The sequence below is a fragment of the Sturnus vulgaris genome, chromosome Z (assembly GCF_052056855.1).
Source record: "Sturnus vulgaris isolate bStuVul1 chromosome Z, bStuVul1.hap1, whole genome shotgun sequence".
NCBI classification, from domain to species: domain Eukaryota; kingdom Metazoa; phylum Chordata; class Aves; order Passeriformes; family Sturnidae; genus Sturnus; species Sturnus vulgaris.
Genome location: NC_142283.1, coordinates 33,968,024 through 33,993,206, shown reverse-complemented (window position 1 = coordinate 33,993,206; position 25,183 = coordinate 33,968,024). Strand labels below are relative to the sequence as shown.

The following is a 25,183-nucleotide window of genomic DNA, read 5'->3' as shown; positions in this document are numbered from 1 at the left end:
AAACATTTAGGTATTTTCCAGTCACAGACATGTGATCATTATCTCATTAGCCTGTGCATTCTAATCCACCTAAGAGATGTTTTATAGAACATTTGGGTTTTGAGCTCTGTGTGAGACTAAGGAGGAGTCTCTATCCCAATTGAGAGGAATTTCATAGATAAATGCAATAATTATGAAAAAGCCAAAATTATGAATGTAACATATTTAAGGAATTTTGCATCTAAACAGCTGAAACCTTGATATTATATTGCATTTGTACAAATACATTTAAATGATCTGGTTTAGTTCGTTTATGCACTGTAAATTAAATTAGAATCTAAATGGAGTTTATTTTTTTCTCTCAGAAGTTTTGAATAATACAGGGTATCTTGGGTATTGATGCTTTTGGAAACTGAGCTCAACACAACATCTTACAGGTAGTAAAGTTGGAACTTCGTAAAGAGTTTCAGAAAAGTGCTGCTCACATATGGCTTTCTCATGTCAGTTGGCTGTTGATATATTAACAATGTAATTAACTGGCATTCAGCTAAACATATATTCAGAATTAATGCATCAATAAACCAAAATAATCGGTGTGATTAATATTAGATCAACTGACAACACAGAATGAATCACAGAATATTAAGGGGTTATTAAGGACCTTAAAGATTATCTAGTCCCAACTGCCACTGCTATGTGCAGGGACACTTCCCAATAGAGCAAGTTGCTCAAGGCCTTATCCAACCATGCTTTAAACACTCCCAGGGTTGGGGCATCCACAGCCTCCTTGGGCAGCCTTGTCCCACTGTCTTACCACCCTCACGTTAAAAAATTCCTTCCTAATATCTAACCTAAATTTCCCTTCTTTCAATTTGCTCCTGGTATTCCTTGTTTTATCACTACAGTTCCTGAGAAGGAGTCCTTCTCCACCTTCCCTTGTAGAACCCTTCAGATATTGGAAGATTGCTATGAGGTTTCTCGGCAGCCTTCTCTTCTCCAGGCTGAACAGGCTCAACTTTCTTAACCTGTTTCATAGGGGAGGTGCTCCAGTCTTCTTATCAACTTCGCGGCCCTCCTCTGGACTTGTTCCAACAGTTCCATGTCATTCTTACAAGTAAGGACCACGGAACTGGATGCAGGGTTCCAGGTGGGGTCTCAGCAGAGCAGAGGGGCAGCAGCCCCTCCCTTCCCCTCCCTCACTGCGTTGGATCCCATTGGCTTTCTGAGCTGTGAGTGCACATGGCCAGGTCATGTTGAGTTTTTCATCATTCATCACCCCCGTCCTTCTTGGCAGGGCTGCTCTCAATCTCTTCCTCACACCTGTAGGTGTGTCAGGTGTTGCCACAACCCAGATACAGTGCAGACCTGTCTACATGTGTCTGCAGTGGCAGATGTGGGTACTCCAGCTTTATGTTGTTGTGCTGCTACACAAGATCTACTGCTCCGCACAATCCACTGCTCCACGTGCCAGGAAGAAGGCACCCCACAAGGTCACGTAGCACACTTGAGCTTTTGCTGCTTGTTGCATCTGTTTGTGTTGAGTGTAGGCTTCTCATAGTGTTTTGCAGGGAAGCTGCTCCACATGATGTAAGCCACAATGCTAAGAAGTTGCTTCTAGTGATGTCAGACTAGGTTTTTCACTGCTTCTGTGTTATGAAGGTCCCTCCTGGCTAACAACTTTTTTTTTCCTTTTTTGTTTTTTTAATGGCCATTTTAAATAGATGTCATCATAGTTCCTTCACTTTCCTACTCAGGACAGTGATGGGTATCCTAGTCCCATTTACCTAGACTGGCATGCTCTTATTCCTGCTGTATTAACTGGCATTATTCAGGCCAATTACCAAGAGATAAAAGTCAGGATTATTCTGCTGTATATGAGGTTCTTGTAACTAAAAAAACTGATGTATGTCCAGTGTACAGCTCAGCCACTGGCATGGGAAGATGTGGTAATAATTTCTGCACAGATGACCAGAGTGCTCTTTGAAGTATGTGCTTGTAGAGTTTTACTTTCAAAATGTAAATTTCTTACTACTGTTCTCACTGGCTCAGCTCCACCATGTGATATTGTAGCCCACATGTAGTGGAATGCTTTTACCTGCAGCTCTCCCTGCAGTGCAGGCACAGTCTAAATGTGCAAAAATACTCTGTTTCCCAGTCTTCTTGGTCTGCGTTGAAAGCAGTAATCCAACTGATACTAACAAAATCAGATGAGTTCAGGTTCATCCCTCTTGGTAGAAGCATTAATTTCTCTTGTGGAGTGAGGAAGACAAAACTCATCTTTGGTTTTGGACAGCTGTAGTCATATGAAATATGACTACTTTGTATAAATCTAACTTATTTTATGTGCAAGTTTTTGATGGGATGCCAGAGCAGTGCATGAGGGGAATTACTGTCTTTCCTCGACATCGGCGTGTTTTGCAGGTTCTTATTGACACTGCCAAGAAGCTGGGGCTCCAGTGTCATTCCAAGGGGACAATGATCACAATTGAAGGCCCGCGTTTCAGCACTCGAGCAGAAAGCTGTGTGTTTCGCAGCTGGGGAGCTGATGTTATCAACATGACTACGGTGCCTGAAGTGATCCTTGCGAAGGAAGCTGGAATGAGTTATGCTAGTATTGCCATGGCAACAGATTATGACTGCTGGAAGGAACATGAAGAAGCAGTGAGTGAAACCTTTTTCCTCTGGTGTTGTCCTGAGGGATTTGGATAAGAATATATAGGTTTTGATAAGAGATTACATGCTGTACTGTTCTTAATTACAGTACTATCCCCAAGTTTTCTTGATGAATGATTGTGAAAGTTAAAAATAGTCAGTTGTTGTTATCTCATTCATTTTCATAAACCTGCCTAACTACTAGCAAACCTTTTGTTTCTTGTTGTCTGAATCAGGGGGTCTTTGAGTATGAAGCTCATGTGATTTGTCTTCCTGTAATTGGTCTGTGTTTTTTTCTTTTGCAGCTCTGTGCAAAACAGTATATATGCTTTAGTTCTCCTATTTGTTTGCAATACACGAGTATAAACCATACACATAGAGAGGAAAAAACATTTGTGCCATCTAAAAAGACTGATATTCTAAGGGTTCACTTTTACACTTCTGAGATAAATTTATTTGGGTGTTTAAAATGTGTGCCATCAAAATTGGGAGACAGCACTCAGTCGTATTGTATTTCCAGGTTTCAGTGGATAAAGTTTTAAAGACGCTGAAAGGGAATGCAAATAAGGCTACAAGCATACTCCTTACTGCTATACCTCAGATAGGCTCCATGGAATGGACCGACACCCTGCACACTCTGAAAGTAAGTACACAAATGAGGCTGATGAGTACAAGGGACAGTGTATGTGTGTGCACACATAACACAGGTGTATGTTACAGGATGTTTTTGCTTAAATCAAAATGTTTCAGAGTAAATGCTTCAAGAAACCAAATTCATTGAAGAAGGGCGGACAGATTCTACACGATTCTTGCACGGTTTGTTGCCAAGATCTAGCTTCAGTTTTGCAAGAAGTTTTGGAAAAGGTTAAAAAATACAGATAGCTATGTATGGTTGATGAAGTGAGACGTCAACCATAAGATGTTCATAAGATACAAATATATGTTGAGTATCCAAATGAAACCCTGATCTTGCATCTTAGCACAAAGGAGAGTCAAGTGGAAGACTGAACCAAACCAAAAACATTATGCTCACTTTAATATATAGAAGAGGAAAAGTCTTAAAAGATATGGGTTTGAAATTATTAGAATTGTGTTTTCCATAGGTTTTAAGTCCAAAATGCATGAAAAAATATGGACAAGAAAAACATTTCAAAATATATTAGTGAGGGAGTTCTTAAGCAGAATTTTTCTTAGACAAGGCTTACTTGTGTTTTTATCACCTGTATTTCACAGGCATACTCGAGATTCATTTGTGGTTATAACAAAGATGAGGAAGCCAATGTTTAAACTGTTTGGATGTCTATCCAGCTTCTCAACAAGTTTTATTTTACTGGGTTGAGATATAGACCAGGAGAGATCATTCATCAAATACTGTCACAAGCAAAACAGGCTCAGCTTCGAGATATTAATTTAATTTATTACTAACAAAATCAGAGGATAATTCCACCCTGGCCCCTATGACTCACATATTTAAGAATTGCTATCCAAATTGCACTCAGCATATAATCCTTAGTTAGAACAACAAAAAACTACTAAACAAAACAGAAGAAAAAGTTCTCTACAGTAAATCTAAGGCATAATCACTACACAGAACCAAAAAGACAAATTACACAAAAAATCCACCCCTATATTTTTCTCTAAAATTACAATACAAATTTCCCATTGTCATTCTACTTAATTTTGTGATTTAATACTTGTTTTGCCCATTATTTCTTCCAATTAATATCCTTATTTCAAAGTGATCATGCTTGCCCACATTCTCCACCAAAAATGTCATGATTTTGACACTGGCCAAACACCAGTGCACCCATGAAAAGTCATTCACTCATTCTCTGCTATAGTCGAGCAGAGGAGAGGGAAAGAGAAAGAAATTTAAAAGCTCATGGGGTGAGATAAAGATTAGGAGAAAACACTCTTAAGGGCAAAACAGACTCAAAACTTTAAAAGGTATAAAGAAAAATTTATTAACAGAATTCAAAAAGGATAATGGGAACTACCTTTAGAACACCTTCCCCCCTCCCCCAGCCACTCTTTCCTTCCCACTGACAGCTCAGGGAGACAAAACATTGGGTTTTTGTCAGTTTGTCACCTCTAAAAATCTTACTTCAGTTCACTTAAGGAGAGGAGTCTCTTGCTATACCATGGGTCCTTCCCATGGGAGACAGTTCTCTGTGAACTCCTCCAACATGGTTCTAATTTTCATGAGTAGCAGTCCCGCCCAACCCACTGCAACGTGAGTCTCTCCCACGGGCAAACAATTTTACCACAACTGTTAATTCATGGGCCATTTCAGTTCATGGGGTATAGTCTTTTAAGGATGAGCTGTTCTAGTTTGGAAGCAGGGGTCGTCTTCCTCTGTCTCTGGAAGCAAGAGTTCTTTCTCTCTGTGTTCAGGCCTGGCATGAGATCACAGCTTTTCAGCATCCACACACTTGAGCCACGAGCACCTTTTTCTCACAGGCTGCAGGTGAATTCTGCCTCCCCTCATGCACTTCATGGGAAACAGTTTGTTATATTATAGTCCTCAGCATGGCTTGCAGAACAATCTCAGCTCCAGCATTTGGAGCACCTCCTCCTCCACCCCCTCCTTTTCACTGACCTTGGTGTTGCCATGCTGTTCTCCTCATGTGCCTTCATTTTTTCCCTTTTCTCTGACTCGGGAGAGAATTGGTATTCATAGGTTTGTTTGTTCTCGAGTTCTATCAATTGAAAAAATTTTATGGGTTTCCGCAGTGCTGAGAGATTGATCTTGTCCAGGCTCTACATCAAGGAATTGCTTACCATGCCTGTCACTGCTGGTCTCATGGTCCCCACCCACTGGCTCCACGTGGGCCGCGCCAGCCAGCACAGCACCGGCTCCGTTCAGTGCCTCTCTTTGTGCGGGACACAGAAAAGGAGAAGCTGCTGCCGCTGCTTCTGCCCTTCTGTTTGCAGTGCAGCAGACTAGAAGTGGCCAGGCAGGCAAAGTCCATGGCTGGCCATGCCAAGATGGTGGTGGCCACTCGGCCACTCCTGGCCCCAGCCGCCCCCAGTCTCGTCTGTGGGGCCACTCCCAGTGCCGGCTGCAGTGCGGGGATGGCCCCTTACAGCATGCTCCAGCAGCCCCTGCCACCACCCCTCCAAGGAGAGGAAGAAAAGAGAGTTCCCATGGTTTGTCTTTCTTAAATATGTTATCAGAGAGTCGTTACCAGCTTTTCCAATTGACTTAGCAGTGTGCTTGTTCTCAGAGCCAGCCAGCGATTGGTTTTGCCAGGCACAGAAGGAGCTTTTAGCAACTCCTCACCGAAAATCACTTCCATGGCTGACTTCTTCCCTCCTCACCAAAAATCAAGCCATGCAAAACCACCATAATCACTAATCAAATACTGTCATGAGCAAAACAGGCTCAGATTAGAGATTTTAATTTAGTTTATTACTAACAAAATCAGAGCAGGGTAATGAGAAGTAAAATAAACCCTTAAAAACACCCTCCCTCCACCTTCTTCCAGCTCTACCTTCTACCCCAGAAGTGCAAGGAGACAGGGAAGGGGATTATGGTCAGTTCATCACCCGAGGCTGCTCCCAGTGCTCAGGGAGAGGAGTTGTTCTCCTGCTGCACCCTGGGGTCCCTCCCGTGGGAGACAGTTCTCCATGAGCTTCTCTAATGTGGCTCCATCTCATGGGCACCAGGTCCCCTCAAACTGCTGTGGTGTGGGTCATTCTTCCATCGAGTGCAGTCCTCCAAGGACAGGCTGCTCCAGCCTAGGAGCAGGGCACCTCTCTCCATGGGTCTCCCACAGTGTCACAGCCTCCTCCAAGCATCCAGCATGGGACTCCTCCATGGGATGCAAGTGAATCTCTGCATCCCCATGGATCCCCATGGGCTGCAGGGGCACAGCTGTTGTACCAGGGGCTGCAGTGCCTGGAGCACCTCCTGCCCCTCCTTCTCCACTGACCTTGGTGTCTGCAGAGTTGTTGTTCTCTCATGTTCTCACTCCGCTCTTCTCTGATGCATTTACAACTGCACAAGCCCTTTTAGTTTTGAGTTCTTAAATCTCTTATCACGGAGGTTTTACCATCACTTCTGATTGGCCCAGCCTTTGCCAGTGGCATGTCCATCCTTGGAGCCACCAGGGATTGGCTCTGCTGGACATGGAAGAAGCTTCCAGCACCTTCTCACAGAGGCCCATCTCTAGCCCCTTGTTACCAAAAGCACGCCATGTAAAACCAATACATCATACCAGTGATTCTCATCTCTGCTTTAGTCATGGAGGGAACATATTTAGTAAAATTCACCTTGGACACTTTTAAAGCACAAATGACCAGGTCAGGTTTGTAGAATTCTAACCCAAATTCTTGAAATTAATCTTTTGCCAATTCTGTACTGAAAAATCTACTTTTCATTAGGAGTTACTGAATTATGAATTATGTTTATGAATCTTCCTCACCTGGTTATCTGAAACAGTTATTTTAATATTCCCTCTATACATATGAGAGAGGCAACTGACTTTTTCCTTTCCCTTTTACATTTGTTAGGAAGTTGTATCATGGATGGATAAGTGAGGCAACAACATCACTATTGCTTCTTCCCTCTAATCCACAGAAAACATTTTCAGAGGACAGGACTGCACTTTTTAATACAGATGCCTAGCTATATAGCAAACTCAGAGTTTGAACAAATAATGTAAAATGTGCTAGATATTCCTCAGGCACTTTTTTCATACTGGCACGAGAGGAAATGGTTCCCAAGTCTATTATGCTGCTTAAGTACTGATGAATCCGCCTTGGTTTCTGGCAGGCAGTGAGCAGTGTCCTCTCGTGTTTCTTTGTGGGATTATCTTGAATCTTCATTGGGAGTGAAAGAGAGCTGGCAAACTGGAGAACTACATTTGTGATGTTCCCCTTTAATGAACACCAGCTCTTCTTTCAGTTCATTGACAAGTGCTTCTTCCAGTTCAGTCCCCTAAGTGCTGTTTGCTGAAAGAAGAAAATGTAATGCACCAGAGGAAGAGTCACTCTGTCCTAATGTTGCTTCTTAACGCTTTTTCTCTTAAATATCTACTGCCTCCTATCAATTATGAATATTGAGATAGTTTCACTTGCAATTAGGTGTTTATGTTCTTTGCAGATAGGTTTGAGTGATAGTGTACTGAGAAGGGGAATTGATCTGAAGGCACTGGAAGAGCTGGAAACAGGCAGTAGGGATTGAAATTTTATATCAAGAAAGTAGGAGCCACAAGTGTTAATGACTTGAAAGAACAAGAACTCTGGAATAGTGAGAAATTCTGAAGCTCCAGAAGCTTTGGCAGCTTCCTTTAATTTTACTTAGGAACATCAGGAAAGGCTAAAAATGTTCCTTTTTGGGGGATTCAGTGGTGATAAAGCAGAGGAAGGATTGGCGTTAATGAATGAGAGAGGCAATTTTGCATGGAAGCAAAGAGAAAGGTACATGTATGTGCCTCTGTACAAGTGTGTAATTGAACCATAAGGAGTTTTTTAAACCACTGTCTTGTAGTGTACTTCAGCATATTTTGTGGTGGGAGTTTGGAAGGCCAGATGATGGAGTTTTTTTGAACTGATCCGTTTTGGAAGCACCTTTTCCTAGAGTTGGAGGCAGCACACCCCTTTTATGCCCTGTGGAAATGTTTTAAGGAATACAGAGAAGGAGCAAACTGCATAAGACTGCAGCTGGTGCACTGCTGTCAGTGGCAGCATATATCCAAGCCACAGCTGTGGATCTCAAGTGGGCATTTGCAGATGTCTGTTCTAGTGTTGGGGAAGCATGTGAAACAGTAAAGCTCTACATAGATACAGCTTTTCTTTTCCAATATCTGTAATCTGGCTGCTATGACAGGAGGAGCTTCACCTGGCAGAAGAAAATGTGCTGTCAGTCTCTGCCCACTGTATTTCTCTGTCTCCTCCTGTGGAGATATTCATCCCAGATCAATACACATGCCTGTAATGTCACCTCTAAATCTCACTGAAGTCTTTAGGGAAGACTACAGTGTTGAAACAAGATGTCCAAGGGCTGTTTTTTGGATAAAGAATAGACTGCTTGCCATTTGTTCTCTTTCATGTATCATTTATTCTGTGATGTGTGGGTGAGTGTAAGTGTACTTTGCAAGTTACTATTTTTTAACTATCTATGAAGTCTTTAGGCCAGTATTTCATGGCTTTCTGGCTGTAAAGAGATCATTTTCCAGTGTCAGGCTAAAGCCTTCACTCTTTCAGAACTGGCTATAACCACTTGGTATTTATGTCATGTGTCTGGAAATGCAGATGGTGCTGTTGATCACAGTGGTGCAAGTGATTTCTGGTTGGCGTCAAGGAAATTTCTGCATGGGCTGGCTGGTCAGTCATGGGTGATATACAGCTGTTCACTAAGAAGAGTTGTTTAGTGAGGTGATAATTACTGGTAGTTGTTGCTGTAATTATCATGCAATTGTGGCATTCAACATCCTATGAGGAGCAAGTAAGGCCATTAACAGTACAGTTCCTGGAGTTCAGGTGAGCATACTTGTTTTTAATAAACGAATGTATAATCTCATAGCAGACAGCTCTTAAGAGTCAAGGAGCTCCAGAAAGTTGGCAGGTCTTTAAAGGCAGTATTCTCCAAGCTCAGTACCAATACTTGACAGAACAGGAAACAGCTCTAGTGTAAAAATGCAGCATTCAAGGGCTGGAAGCAGAAGCAAGCTATAAAGAGAGAACCCATATGGAAGTGCAGGTATATTAGGGATGCTTTCAGGACAATGAGAGCTTGTCTATAGTTGACAGCTGGGAGAGAGGCAACAAGAACTACATCCAATGCATTGATAACAAAAACTTATCATGTAAAACATGGGCTCATTGCCCATGAAGTAAAAGATTTGGTAAGATCAGACGATTTCATACAGGGGCCAATAAAGTAGACTTTTTTTTAATCTTTGCTAGGAGAAGTATTAGTTAGAAAACACCCGTCCTGTTGAAAAGAATTTTAGCTCATCGTAACTGGGAATTGAGCTCTGTACCTTTATTACAATAAGGTTTAACCCCATGACTATCAGAAGAGAATTGCTCCTATACTATCTATAATCTCTCCTGTACTATAATGGTAAAAGCAATGTCCTGTTAGAACTGATTTTTTTTACAGTGTGGCTGTAAAAAGATCAGCTTGTGGTAAAGTGTCAGCTCTTGTGAGTGCTCCTCAGGTTAATTTCTTGGCTCTGTGGGGAAACCTGCTGGTACTATCTGCCTTTTTCTTGAACTTCTGTACTAGCTGGTGAGAAATAGTATTTGTCTGATCTCTGATACAAGGAATAATGCTGTATTTTGAGAGTTGTGGTAAGTCAATACTCTACAGTAGTGTAGACTGGGTAAGGTAATTGTAGATGTGTTTCAATACACTTCATCAGGAAGTCACTTGGACATTTATGTGATTTGACAGATAGCAAGTTGAAGGTCGTAAAACTTAGTGGTTTTTATAGCCTATCTCAAAATGAAAATTACATTCCTAAGTTCTGTATGTAGAACTCTAATCTTATAAATATTTTGGAGTAATTTTCTTCCTCAAAAAGTATCTCAGTGAAATCAGTGAATTACATATATGATCAGAGTACTCAGGTGAGTAAAGTGGAGGAGGAAAATTCATCAAGGCTTCACTTCAACTGTAGTTGCATTGATCTACATGCAGAGGTACTTGCAGGCCAAGGACTTCTCACAAAAGCTGAAATTCAAATGTTTCTGAGACCCTGCCCTTGAATGTGGCTAGTGTCAAATTTGCCTGTCCCGTCATAACTTGAGTATTTCATTCACTCACAGTCAGTGCTATCTGACTGGTTTCTGTTCTTGATAGCTGTACTTCAGAATTTATAGAAAATCATGTAGAAGTCACAGAAAGCATGCTGCAGAATTTTTCATTTGTAGTCTGTGAGCCCAAAGTCCATAATTCAGTATTTTTGCAATATGGTTGTTTTTCTCCATACCAATAAGCCGATAACATAGCTTTGCAAAAGTTGTAGTGAAAACTCCTTGTGTGTGTATGCCCTCCTTGTAATTATATTGATTTCTGTGGTGTTGGAAAAAGTTGGAAATACTATGCACATGAAATGAGTTACACGTGTTTGTAACCAAAATGGAAGCTACATAGTCTACCTTTACAATGACAAGTAATTCTCTCTGCATTGGCAAAAGAAGCATTTATCTCCTGTGACTTTGTATTTCAGACAATGGTGCAGTGTTCAGTCATCCTGCCAAAGCAGTAACAACCTGGATGGACCTTGAAGTTTCAGGGCTTTCAAGGAAGAGTGAATCACTTTCGAACTTTCAGAGGTTACAATATCTTCAAAAAATGTTACAAGCTTAAAAGAATGGACTAAACATTGACCGATGACCATGTGTAAGGCTGCTGTTAAAATCTTTGTCAGTTTGATCACATACAAGATGGTTAAAATTAAATTTTGAGTATGTTTTCAACTATAAATAACCCTACTGACAAACTGTATCCAACAGTGGTCAGAGAAAAAAAGTCAGTATCCTCTAATCAGTGGTACCTTTTAACTGATGGTAAAAAGGAAAGTCTAAGTGATATTTTTGTTGCAGTTTCATAAAATAAGATCTAAGAAAGCAGATTCATGGGCTATTTGTATTGCTGTTTCTACCTCCCATATTTTCCTTCAAAAAGGCACATGGTTACAATCAACTTTGGAAAGTTAACAGAAACATAACAGAAAAGCTGAACAAACAATTTCAAATCAAAATGATACTATTTTTATACATTATCCATATTTTTATTCCAGTGATTTTTTTTTTGAATCAGTGTATTTGTTTTGTGTGCTAGAAGACATGATTTGATAATTGTGGTGGTTCTGTCACAGCAGCAGTTGTGTCAGTGTTGGAGACTGAAGTAATGCCTAAACTAAATTTGTGCCTGAAGATGTACTTATGTGATTACAGAACTGTACAGAAAAAGTACTTTGCTGACAGTGTCTCAAACACTCTGCTGGCCATTTCTGCTTCATCGAACAGCTCTAATTTTAGTTCCTGTATTAAGTGATGAATGTGCTCGAGTGGATTGAATGTATGCATTTCAATTTTTTCAATACAGTTTTATTTTAATAAAATAATCTGCTACTTCTTGTCTAGTAAATAAAATGAATGAAACGTATGGTTCTCCAAGATGTGTGGAAATTGGGGGGTTTATATTTACTTCTAGTCATTATGTCTCACAATGTTTTTTGCCATTCATGGAACAGGTTGGTGATACCTTGTAAACAACAGAGAAAGACACTTTTTAGAAAATACTGTGCTGCTCAGAACTTTAGGTGCTAAGTCCCTGAATAGCAGGGATTGCTGTGGCAGAAGTGGATCAGAATGCAAGGAAAAGATCAGGAACATGAACGGTAAGGAGCCTCGTAGTACTGTAAAAAAAATACTAATCAAAAGGAAAATAGGAGAAAGCAAGTACACAAACATTTTAGCTTCCTAGTATTTTTCTGTAAGACTCACAGTCTCCTACTGTGAAAGCCTTTAGATCTGCATGTATTCTTCCTAGCAAAACCAGTAGACGTGCTTTTCAGATACTGGGGAAAACAGCTTAACCAATTTTCTATATTTCCTGGTGATTTTTTTGAGAATTTGGATTGCAGGAGTCGGAGCTCAAACATAGCTTTCATTACCTTCCACTAACCCAAATCATATATCTGGCCTTAAGGATGGTTTCCTTTTTTATCTTTTTTCCTTGGGCACTTTTGGTGAAATGGATCAGAGCCAGGATCATATCTGAGTGTTCTAAGAGAAAGTTCTTTCTGGGTGTCGATTTTCAATCCCCTTGGGCTTCACTTTTTATAGTGACATATAATGGTAACTGTTATGCTAATTTTTTGTTTATATACTGGGTTCTTAGTGTCACAGGAGAGTGGCACAGAGCAGGTCCATAGGTAGTGGGTTCTGTTAGACATTTCTGTTACAAATTCTTCATATGCAAGGCTAGGTGAGAACACTAGGTAAGGATGGCTGCATCCAAAGAGTTAGAGTCAATAGTTCAGTGTCCAAGTGGAAACCAGGAACAGGTGGTTTTCCTCAGAGGTACTGTATTATTTTAATCAATTTAAGTAAGATAGTGAGATTGAGTTTGTGGAAGGCAAAAGCACCTAGCTGAGTGGTGATTGAGGGAAGGAATGCCATCCAGAAGGACCTTGACAGGCTCAAAGAATGGGGCCCAAGTTCAGCAAGGCCAAGCAGAGGGTGCTGCATTTGAGTTGAGGTGAAGGTAGTTGAGATCAGCCTTTTGGAGGTGGACTTTGGGGTGCTAGTGGATGAAAGTAGAACAAGGGCCAGCAATGTGCTCTCACAGCCCAAAAGGCCAACTGCATCCTGGGCTGCATCAAAAGCCGATTAAGGCAGATGATTTTGTCCCTTTGCTCAGACCCCACCTGGAGTATTGCATCCAGCTTTGGGATCCTCTGTAAGAAAGATGTGTTGGAGCAAGTCCAGCAGAGGCCACAAAGGTGATCAGAGGGATGAAGCACCTTTCCAAAGGGGACAGGCTGAGAGAGTTGGGATTGTTCAGACTGGAGAGGAAAAGGCTCTAGGGAGACCATGCAGTGGCCTTTCAGAACATAGAGGCAGCTTATGAGGAAGATGGAGAGAGACATTTCACCACAGACTGTAGTGACAGGCCAAAGGGCAACAGTTTTAAACTCAGAGTGGGTATATTTAGATTGGATATAAAAATGGCTTTCATGATGGGACTGCTGAGACAGTGAAACAAGTTGTTCAGAAAAGTTGTGGATATCTTTGGAAGTATTCAGAGTAAGGTAGACAGAGTTCTGATCAGCCAAGCCTGGGGGAAGGTGTCCCTGCCCGTGGTGGGAGGATTGGACTATCTGTCATTGATGGTGTGGGCTGGAAGAGACCTTTTTGTGTTATTTACTTGCTCTGTCAACACAGGCTTGGTACCTAACGGTATCTCATGCAGAATTTGTATATAGTTTGTAAAACTCTGGTAGCGTGTAGTGTGTTTTATGCAAAGTTCAGTGTACATTTTATATTCTGAAATGTGTTGTAAGTAATTATCCATAGGATTACAGACAGATATGGTAATTGGCAAGAAAAGCATAGAATAATGTTTAATTCTGTAAAGATAGGACCAAATATAAGTGATTTTAATTGTCTTGCTAAACATTGAAGGCAGGATTGCCGGTGATAGGAAGATGATACAAATTGTATGTATCACATAACTAAAATGAAGTAAACATTGTAACAAAGAACCGTGGCCCCTTCTTGGACTCAGAATGTGTCCGGTTTCACAAGAATGAGAAGTGATGGGCAGAGGGCTTCACTGATAAAAGTCACCACACTTCAGTTTGAGTGTATCTCCATGACTTTTTTTTTTTTTTCAACTGTTATCGAGTCCATTTGCTGTGAAAGATTTGGAGTACTGCCTTCTGGTGCTCCTATATCATAACATCAGAATCAGTGTTAGCAAGTACTAGTTTGAGGCTCTTAGAAAATTACATCTTGGTCTGGTAAATGGCTTATCAGGATATAGGGTGGTAAATTGTGGCTTTGCCTAGCTTTCAAACATCCCAGGTTCCAAAGTGTACCCTCCAAGTTTGATATCACTGCTCATCGTATAGAGACTTTGTGGTTTTGGGTTGTTGTGTATGACATGTTACACACTTTTGGTTTTACACTAACATCTCTTACACCAAATGCTGTCTCCTAGAAAAATTAACAAAGCTTTCTGCAAGAAACCTATCTGCTTTCTATGTGTATGTTTCACAAACCACTTTAAAGCCTCTTCTAAACACCAGTTATTTCAAGACAGGTACCTAAATAGGAAGCAGTGAAGCAAATGAAATAGCTTCTCTGTGGGTAAATTACATGTCATACAAAATGGATTAGAACCATGGAAAGCTTAATAAAGTGGAATTTTACCTCAAGTTTTCCAGGCCTGCTTCTCTGTCTCTAGCAAAATTGTCGTAGACTTTGTATGGCCTGAATGCCGTCTCAACTTTGGGTTGAAGAGAACACCCCTAGAGCTAGTAGGAACTGCTGAAGAACAGATCAGTCTTGCATGCTTCTCTACAGGATATGCCTTGGGGGAATAGAGAAATGCAGATGGGAAACAGTGGGTATGTTAGAAATAAATGTTCAAAGCCTAATTTTCTTTCCCACATACACAGAGGAGAGACTGAGTGGAACCGAGTGCTTGCAAATAGCACAGATGCATAAAGCAAGAGGCTTGCCAATATTAGGCAAGGACCAGGAAAGACAATAAATAGCCAACTGATTTCTCTACTCAGTTTTCAGTTGGTGTCCAAAGTCAGAGGTTGGAACTTTATTAAACACCCAAATTTACACAGACCACAGGCAAAAATGTCACAGCAGGGTAAGGTCAACATGCAAATGACATGCTAGAGAAGATATACACCCACTCAGAGGAGCTTTTTTCCAACTGTCTTTTCAATGATGTTCATTAGGAGTTCTGCTTCATCTTGGCACAGGTGTTCCAGGCAGCAGAACTCCTTCTGCTTTGAGTGAAGAGACTTCTCTATTTGGACTCAGTAGCATTCCACTCCCATGCTATATTCCAAGCCCACACTTACTTGTATCATGAGCACTTGCTCTCTGTGGACTTGCTATTATCTCCTACCCCAGTCTTCACTGATTGTTTGGATGGTGTATTTTGCTTACCCCAGCTATTCATGGCTTTTGAAGTCCTTTTATCTTGGATAAGAGCTCCCTTTATTTTGCTCAGAGCACCTCCAGTGTGCATATTACCAGTATAATGTACTGATGGCAATGCAATAGTGTGGGTTCAAATATAGCACAGACTAGACCAGGAGGCAGGCCATTAGATTCACTCATTTGCTCCTTTTTCTGTTTTCTCTAAAGCATTCTTTGTGGCCTAAGATTGATCTATCTTGCTAACATGAAATTGCCCACTCATATCTCATTTTCACTTATCTAACACATCTAACACTTCACACTCTTTCATGCTAATATCCAAAGCATCTCTCAGAATTTGCACAGGTGGCAAATGACATCAGAATTGAGTTTTTGTATTAGTATTCAAAACAGATCTGAGATCAGTTGGTGTTCTCAGAACGAACCACCAAGAGAGTATTCTGTCTATTGTAGCCAGCTGAGTATCAGTAAGTGAAGAAATTAATTCAGGAGGTGCTCAGCACTGGGCAGGATCAGCGTTCTAAGATGGAAATTTTGGCTTAACTGTTTTAACAACTGCTTCCTCTCCCCACTGTCATTGTAGTGTTGGCTGAAGCAGGACAATGCAAAAGAATTGAAATTAAGATTTGATCACACTTTTGCAAAAGTTTGCCATTGTTTACTTAGATTATTGTCAGTTTCTCCACCACCTTTGCTATGAGTTGACTCAGGCAATTTGTGGTGCAAAGACCTGTGTGATTAGGCATACTTGAAAGTATGTTTTCAATCTGAACATTGGGATATCGTAAATGAGACTCAACTGGAACAGAGAATAGTGCCTGTTGTAAGCGAAATGTATTCTCGAGGACACATGAAGTCTGTCCAGTTGTTTGGTTTCCTACAGTGAGGTTCCTCTAGTACAAGAAGGAAGACATTTAATCTGAAATCTTTTTATTTGACCTTAGAATCTTAATAGTTTGTGCTTTATAGGAGGCAACTTTTCTATGGGCTTTTATCAACTGTACAAGAAGATTCTGAAATCCTGAAGGTAAACCAGCAAGATAAACTAATAGGAGGATGGTGGTGGTAGGAGTTTCTTTCCTCTTAATTGCATGTGAGAACAGTGGAATAATCTCTGTCCTTGGATCAGTTTAGTACAAATTCTCCACTCCATGGTGTTACTGGCAACTTGGGTTTACTCCCATTTTTTCCTCTGGCTCTTAGGCTGCTCACCATCTAAAGAGAAAACAGATGTAAAAAAAAAAAAAAAGAAAAAAGAATAACACACCCACAAAAAAAAATCAAAATAAACTAAATCAAACAACAACTAAAAAAAGAAATAAAACCAAGCAAACAAAAAGACCTCACACACCAAAACAATAAAGCCAGCAGTGTTCAAGTGCTTATTCTGTATAGGCAAGGAATGCTTTTAAGTGCTGCTTTTCATCAGCCAGTGCATTGGATTTCTGCAAGGATGAGTGCTAAGAAGCCAAACAAAACCAGGCAGACATGGAGCGGGATAGGGTGGAGTGTTCAGGCACAGGAAACCATGTTTGGCTCTGCTTTCTCCAGGGCACGTCTTTCTTGAGCTGGACCTGTGTCTTTTCTGTCTTTTCTCCCCTGTTCTGGATACCTTTCTCCCAGCTATCAGCATGCCTGATTTCTTACCTGTCAACAACCAGCCCCATGGAGAGAAAAAGGTGCTGATGCTGGCGCTTTTCCCACCTGGGAGGTCAAAGTCTCATGTTCTAGATTGCCACTCAGCTCCTCAAGTAAGAATGTTTCTGTTTAGAAATCATGCTGAGGGCTGCTTCCTTAAAGGAGTGACTATGCCAATGGCCACAAAAGCTACCTAATTCGGTGGTAGGAAGTAGGGTATTTCTGAAACCATGACATCAGCTGATGTTGTCAGCTACACCTTAGATGTTTTGTGTCCTTGGTCCTGTAGGTGTAAACAGGCCTTCTCACAGCCCTCTCTCAATCCTGAACTAACACTTGATAACAAGAGCAGTGCCAATCCAGTGGCAGTCATCTGTGTACCTTTCTAGGAGACAGCCTGACACCTTTAGTTGCAAGATTCTTGGTTTTCAACTCCTGAAGACCACCTCTCCTTTCATTATACCTTCTTGGACTTTCTCCAGCACAGAAACACTTTCTTTGCAAGTGTTTCTACCACAAGCATAGAGATGCTTAGAAATACGTAGTAAGAGACAGGAATGTGGAGACATTGGTCCTCTGGGGACATTTCCACAAAGAAAAAGAGTGTTCTGTCTTCTGTTCATACAGTATTTTGAAGTACTTCTGCCTCTTTTTCCTGCGAGTTTGAGGGAAAAATAAAAATTAAAAAAAAAAGTTTAATTACTTCAGTGTTGGTTTAGGATTGGTTGAAATCAGATTTAAAAATAATAAAGCTACTAGATATATCATCCCTTCCCTGGGAGTGATTGCCCCACCAGGGATCTTAGAAGACACAAATGTCTTCAGAGGTTCCCTCTCCGGCACTTGCTACTTTGCTTGCCTTTTCCATCTTCAAATCCCCACTTTCTTCTGTAAGGTCTCTGAGCATTTTCATTTTCTTCCTGAGATTTACAGTACATGAGGCTCATTTTCTCTGTAAGTAGGCAATAATGTCATTTCCCCACCTTTGTTCCAGGCAAGGTGGGGGAATGACTTCATTTTTTGAAACACTTCTTGTTTTTCCTATTTTCCCTGAAGCTTTCAGAGACTTTGAACACAAGATTTAAAGCCTGTCAACTCTTAGACACAATAAACCTGAGTGAATTTACAGGGGATGTTGCCTGTTGTAAAGTTTGGGAGCCATGTTCTAGAAGAATCATTTTTCGTAGTGTGTAATAGCAAACTGTTTTTCTAAGTGCTATTACACCTGAAGGTATTTTATTAAAGTTTGGCAGAGAATTGAAGCTTGTCAAATTATTCAGGTGCTGGCCTTCGCAGCAATTTAGGTGTGCTTTTTTTGTATCACAGAGCACTGCTGATTCCTTGTCCAAGGAATGAACCACGCTTACACCACCTCTGAAATCATGCCTAGAATTCTCCATCCTCTTCAGGCAACTTCCCAAGGAAATTTTGACAGCTCTGAGGCCAAAGCCTCTGGAAAGGTTACACTCTTTTGTCACAGCTTTCCCGAGTGGGGAGAGGCTGGTGAAAACCCCATGGGCATCCCGGTGTGAATGCCACTGCCATGCTTCGGAGGGGAATTCCCGGAACTCTGCCCCTCCCTCCCACGGGGTGGGCATCCTGCGGGCAAGAGGGCCGGCGGCAGGGACGGGACAGCGAGCCCAGAGGCTGGGTTGGATGATATGTGAACGGATGCTCCGCACCCCGCCACGCCAGCCGAGCTCTACTAAACACCTGTCCTCAGGTCGCAGCTCGAGAGGCTGAACAGGGCTCCCGCTCGCCTGGAGGGGCGGGAGAGAAAACGAAAATTTAGTTCACAGAATTACACACAGTTCTGAGTCGGAAAGGGAGCCACAAGCATCAATGAGTCCGACTTGTCCCACACGCCCAGCCCCCTATGGATTTGCTCACAGATATTCTCTGTGATGGGGCTCGCTCTCCAATTGTCCTCCAAAGAAATTTTTTTTTCTTTTTTTTTTCCTCTTGAGAATAGAGTGATTCCCTATCCCTGTTTATATTTTAGAGAAATGAGTCTGGCTCTGCTTCGGGACCTGTGCTCTAACCAAAGGAAAAGAAAACCCTCCCACTTTTAAAAATAGATCATAAAGTTACGCAAAGGTATAAAGTGCAAGTCAGCTTTCCTTTTGACCTTTAAGTGTTGTTTTCAATAAGGAAATAAACGATTTGCATATTTTTAACTTGCGTGTAAAGCTGCTTAAATAATGCATATCTACAAAAAGTCCTGTTATCCGACCTGCATGATTGTGCGGTGTGTATCCGTATTTATTTATGCAGACACACACACAAAAATTGAAAGCAACGAACGTTGAAATAAATAACGCCACCCAGCTAAGTACTGCTGCATCCAGAACCATTAAAGAGTGAATTATTTTTAAGCCAATGTTTTTCATGCTTTATTACTGAATAATAGCAGACATTTCATCAGACATAAGTGATAAGAACATCGGGTAGATGATAGAAATTACATAGAAAACAGAAAACAAAAAACAAAAACTGTGTAAAGATCCAGATTTATAACCAAACTTGGTCATTTGCTGTTGTTTCCAAATATCTGGTTTAGAGATCCGGAAAGCTGCCTTAAAAGTAAGAAGCTCGTTGTACATATCATCTGAGCAAATGGGGTCTCCAAATGCAAAAACCGATGTAGTAAGTAATTGATTGCCAATTGATTTCTGACACGAATTTCCGTGAATACAGCTACACAAAATGTGGTTCCCAAACTGTAACGCTGATCAGCGCAAAAATTTTTACCATTCAGTCACTATTATATCTCGGTGTTAAAACTGTATGTTGAGTGGGCTGGTGAGGGGAGAAGATTTGGGGATTAATTAAATTTTTGAATGATATGGCTAAAGTGTTCTCTATTTTCTAGTGTGAGAACATAGAAGTATCTCAAGGAATAACTAAAATACAAAGCCTGGCAGGGCAGTGAGCAAGCCAGTGAGGGAAATAGCGTTCTCACTTCTCTTAAGAAGCTTTACTGTATAAAAAAAAGGGGAGGAAAGACGAACATTTAATTTTTTTTCCCCCTAGAGCACGAAAGAACTGTCTGCTGTTTGTGCTCTGTCCGCCGAAGAGCATGAGAGGGAGAAGCAGGAGGGCTAGTCTTGATTGTGTTTTGGAATTTTTTTCATCTTTTTCTCAGGAAATTCACAAAATCTCAGCACACGTCTTTTCGCAGAAGCGGGAGCCGGGGTGCCCGGAACGCGCGAGAGGAGCCCTGGAGATAATGGGACAAAGGAAGACTTTTTCCAGCAGTCCGACACCGGGAGCGCAGCCAGCCGCGATGGCTCGCTGGTGATTCGGCGGCGGGGATGCTCGCGGGTAGGGAGGTGGGCTGCAGGGGGCGAGGGCACACGGACTCGGCGGGACGGCGGGGTTAGGGGTCAGCGCACAGCCTTCTCGGAGGCCCCGCCGGCTCCCTGCAGGGGCGGCGGGTCGCGCAGGTACCGCCCCACCAGTCCGTGAGGGCCCCCCGCCGCCACATCAAGGGGCAGGCGGCCGCGGCCGTCGGGGAGGTCGAGGCGTGCCCCGGCCCGGTGCAGCGCCGCCAGCGTCTCCAGGAAGCCGGCTCGGGCCGCGTCGTGCGCCGGGAGGCAGCCGGTGCGCGGGTCCGGGCGGTTGGGGTCGGCTCCGCGCCGCAGCAGCAGCTCGGCCACCCGCGGGCTGCCCAGCATCATCACCTGCGGGGAGAGACAGCGTCAGCGCCCGCCCGCCCCGAGCACCCCCGAGAGTCCGGGGGGCAGCCGGGCTGGCGGTGGCAGGACCGGTGTCTCTTTTGGAGCGTCGTTCTGCTGTGTCGGCTACTTGTAGTCGTGACCTGCATATATTGTGACAGCCGTTTGCTGTCATCCGTGCGGGTGCCTTCCAACTCGAGATGGTCTATGGTTAGATGATGAATATAAAATATTAGCTAGTGGTTTCCAGACTAGGTACAACACGTGTTTGTTCTGCTTCACATTTATACCATTTATATACACCGTGGTATAAATGGTACTTGTGGTGTGTTTATAAGCATATATATGTACACACACACGTTTATACACAGATACGGAGGCAGCTACGTGTGTGTAGAGATATATACACACAATATAGATACCGTTTATGTAATGTACCTTTTATTACATAATAAATAGTGCATGTATATATATTATAAATGTATTTGGACATACACACATATTAGAATACATTAAATATATTTATACACATAAAGAGTTTGTAAATATTTGTATACTATATATACACACCATATATCTTGTCACAGCCCTGAGTGACCTTCCATTCAGGTTGCTGTCACTTAGAATGCATTATCGATTTATCAACGATCAGCACAGTAATGGGGCAATGTAGCTGGGTGTGGATATTTTCGATTTTTCCATTCCTGAGTTTTGGACCAAGATGATTTTCTCTCTCTCTTTTTTTTTTTTTTTTTTTTTTTTTTTTTTTTTTTTCTCCTCTTCCAGCTCTGTCTTTTTCTCAGAGGTTTGGGAGCAGCTGCTGAATGCTCACAAGTAATACACAAAACTTAATTGATGGAAAATTTCGAATGATATTTTGTGCCTAAATGACAAATTCCTAATGACATTCTGCTTTTCTGCCAGTAGCAGAAATTTTCGGCAATGTTTAATCATATACGATTGAGCAAAACCCAGGGAAAAAACCCAAATCAACCAAAAACCAAAATAAATTCGCACATGAGGTTTTACTTCCCTTACTGCCTGGTCATTTTCAATGGAATTTGAACCGCCATAAATTGCGACTTAACGCTTTGAAAAAGATCTTAAGACAATAGGTTTTTCTATCAATTTCTTTCTTGGGCCTTTTGTTTGTGCACTTCAAGTAATTTGGTTTATTTAGACTGAAAGTGTGAAAATATTTATAAATGTCGTAATACATAAATTCCCGATATTAATCCTTTCCAGAAAGAAAAAAAGGGTCCACATATTCGAGTATCAGCCATTTTGCAAGTTGCTGACCAGAGAAAGAGAACTTCGTCTGAAATGAGGAAAGGAAAGAGTTTATAAGAATTTAGAGATTAATTTCATCTGTAATTTGAACATAAAACAGAAATAAAACTGATAACTTTCTGAGAGCTTTTCTCGGTAATCTACTTCAGAAAAATATTTAATTTTTTATGTAAAGTGCAAGGACCAAAATGGCTGCTTAGCTAAGCTGATGAATCATTAAATACATCTCTTAAAGTGACATGTCGAGGAATCTTCTTTGTGAGATACACAACTCCAGTTTAAACCACAGTATATTAATAATTCAGCGAACATTTTAAAAGTGTCTACTTAAGTATGTCGATTAATATAACACACTGAAACTGTCTAGAAAACAACTCTACATACTGGTATCTGGTACTTTTAACATCTCTCAATAAATAATCCCACTCTTGATGGATAGAGAATATTAAAATTACTACAACTAAAAGAAAAGAAAGAAAAGAGGTGGCTACTAATATATATCTAGTTTCAAGTTACAATTTGTACCAGCACAGTTCCTAGGTTCTTTGTTCTTGAATATACTAGAAAGAGACACCACTTCGATTTCCTTGGGGAAAAAAAGACCTATTCGGGCTATATTTAAAAAACCGAGACTAGTGCTCTAAGTGCAGATCATTCCCCAAACCTATCTGGATAGGTTATCTGGAAGCGGATTTTGCAGTCCTACTTCTCCTTTTGAGTATCCCCTAGAAAAATTCGTTTGCTGCCAGCGGTTCCCCACTTAACTCCATTTTGTATTTTCAGGACGGCAGGGCTTATTAAAAAGTAGAGGGGCCATTAGAATTCAGACAGCTGCGGCTGGAGTACGGTTCCCATCATAACAATAAAAATTAATTCTAAACACGAAAAACCCACTCTTCCCCGCCCGCCGACGTGGCAGAGCACAGCTTTCCCCCTGTCCCCCATCCAGCTACCCCCGCTCCGCGGGGCTCCGTACCTGGAGCGGGGTTCTTCCGAAGGCGTTGGTCCCGTTGGGATCCACGCCTGCGTCCAGCAGCCTCCTCACCTCTTCGTGGTCCCCGCGGGCAGCGGCGCTGCACAGGCGGTCCCCGTCGCTCCGCGGAGACCCCTCCATCGCCCCTCGTCGACCTGAGCCGCACTGCCGCCGCTTGCCTTCCCTCTCCACTGGCTGCGATCTCGCCCGTCGCTGCTACCCAGCTCCTCCTTTCCCGAGGGCAGCGGCCTCCCCCTTGCACTCCCTCCCCCTCCTGCCCGCCCCGACCGCCGGGCCCCGCTCTCCTCCGGGGGGGCGGGCGCTGTGGCATCCTCTCTTCCGCGGCTCCCAGCGGCCGAGGTAAATCGGCGCACACACCCGGGGCGAGGGGCGCCGGCAGGGCGGCTAAGGACCGCGGGATGCTGGCAGCCTGGTCCTCAAGCACGGCGCCTCAGAGGGCAGCCGGTTTCATCAACGCCTCAGGAGCGGGCTGCTCTCGCGTTTTCCTCTCACCGGGGAGAGGGGATGGAGGCGGCGGCCTTGCACCCTCAGCCTCTCCCCGTATCGGGGAGGGTTTCGAAGGCAGGGGAGCGGGCGCAGACCCATGGGAAAACAGCTTCCACGGCACTGGCTCGGCCGGGGCAGGTGGGAGCATCTAATGAGGGGGGTCGACGGCCTGACGAAGGTACGACGGCTCTGAACTTTCCTGGGATAGAGAGGAACTTTTTGTGCCAGTGATGGCTCTAGTTTCTGTCTCCGAAAGGGGTCCTGCCCTGCCCGAGCCTCTCCGAGCGGTGGGTCAGGGATCCATCCCTCAGCTCTGCGCCTGCCGAGAGCTGGCGGTCTGGATGAGGAAGGGAGCCGTGCCCGCAGCAAGTCTGCGACCAACCTCAGGGCACCGGATAGAAGAGGATCGCTTCAGCCTGGCCCTTCCAGAGCCTCCCGGGAGCAGAGAAACCGCGGTGAAAGCCCTCCAAGGGTAAAGCGCAGCTCCAGCCGCGCAGCCAGAGGCTAGGCAGAGCAATGCCGCTTTGCCTGGCAGCTGTACAGATCCTCAAAATCCAAGCATCTGGCCCCTCCCCTTGGCTTTCCGCCAAGCGTCTCCCCATTGCATGCCCCGAGCACGCTTGTGGCACATACTCCCGCCCCTAGCGACCCCCCCGCGGCCGTCGAGGGGGAGTGGGCGGTCGGTACCCACGACCCGCACCGTGAAGTTTTTATTCTGCCACCTCGAAGCTTCAGGCAGACCTTTGTAAGAGGCAAGGAAAATAGGAGTGTTTTTCAAGGTTTTGTTTTCCTTTTTTCTTTGGTTTGTTTTTTTTCCCCTCCCCCTCACCCCTTACAATGTCAGTTCCCTAATCTCCTTTTTTTTTCCTAATTTGCAGAAGACCAGTGCGAGGCCGCAGAAGTATCCGCTGTGCAGATAAAACCCCCGAAGAGCTCTGCATAGCTAGAAGAGAAACATGGTGATTTTATATCTACATTTACTATTAGCCGAAAGCAGAGTTATCCTCGGATGAGGACAAATAAACACATATTTATCCCTGCATAGACAAGTCAGAAATTCATTAAAATACCTGCATTTACTGGCTTTCTGGGCCTCTCTTGAGAAGTTTCTGGGGCAAGTGGCATTGCAAGATGAGGGTCCAATATTTGAGGTGAGACCCTCGCTTGTGGTGGACTCCCACCACATCGCGGTTTTTCTACAATGCATGGTGCAAAGCGGCCCTCGGGACAGACAGACAATTTAAAACAAACAAATAGATACAATTTTTAAATAAATAAATTACGCTTAAAAGAGTGAATTTTTTAAAGTCTGAGAAGTCTAAAAAATTAAGATGATCCCCCACCCAAAAGGCAAAGTATATGCCAATTCTTCTTATGCTCTCTGGCATTAATGACCTCGTTGTTTTTGTCTCTTAAGTGTCTTAAAATTTCAAATCAATAGTGATGCGTGGCAGGGTTGCAGGTTATCGCTGTCTAGCCTTGCTTTCTGCGAAATAGTATTGATCGTGGATTTTATGCATCTGTATGTATAAGTATAGGACCTATTCCTATACTTACAGTGAGCATAAGGATAGAAATAGGTTGGAACCAATGTCCTTAAAGTCTTTTCCAAACTAGTTAATTCTGTAAAGAAAAAAAATGCACACTCACAAGTCAATATCCTTGCAAGTGAAGATGTTACTTCGTATCAGAGGGCCCGTCTATATCTCCATCTCCATCTCCACTAAATTATGTTAAAAGCTAATAGTGTAAGACAACAAATACTGTCCCATTATTATGTCCCAACATTACTGACCTTCTAAATCACTTATCAAAC

The 25,183-nt window shown here is 42.7% G+C and overlaps 2 protein-coding genes across 3 annotated transcripts in view; one reads left to right on the top strand and one right to left on the bottom strand.

Moving 5' to 3' along the window:
* Positions 1-11,755, top strand: part of MTAP (methylthioadenosine phosphorylase) — a 32,989-nt gene extending 21,234 nt beyond the window's left edge. Inside the window, exons 6-8 of the mRNA XM_088156462.1 lie at positions 2,401-2,640; positions 3,152-3,274; positions 10,815-11,755. Coding sequence (XP_088012588.1) covers positions 2,401-2,640; positions 3,152-3,274; positions 10,815-10,853 — 402 coding nt within the window. The 3' untranslated portion in view covers positions 10,854-11,755. The remainder of the gene's footprint in view (positions 1-2,400; positions 2,641-3,151; positions 3,275-10,814) is intronic.
* A 7,534-nt stretch (positions 11,756-19,289) lies between these two features.
* Positions 19,290-23,099, bottom strand: LOC106860330 (cyclin-dependent kinase 4 inhibitor B-like). 2 transcript variants are annotated; one of them, XM_014888118.2, is made up of 2 exons: positions 22,864-23,099; positions 19,290-20,603 (listed from the first exon to the last, which is right to left on the bottom strand). In XM_014888118.2, the coding sequence occupies exons 1-2, from the start codon at positions 22,999-23,001 to the stop codon at positions 20,307-20,309; spliced, it is 435 nt and encodes a 144-aa protein (XP_014743604.2). In that variant the 5' UTR covers positions 23,002-23,099; the 3' UTR covers positions 19,290-20,306. The 2 variants fall into 2 exon arrangements, with proteins under 2 accessions (XP_014743604.2, XP_088012589.1); XM_088156463.1 differs by having other exon boundaries at positions 22,933-23,099.
* Between the last annotated feature and the right edge of the window lie 2,084 nt (positions 23,100-25,183).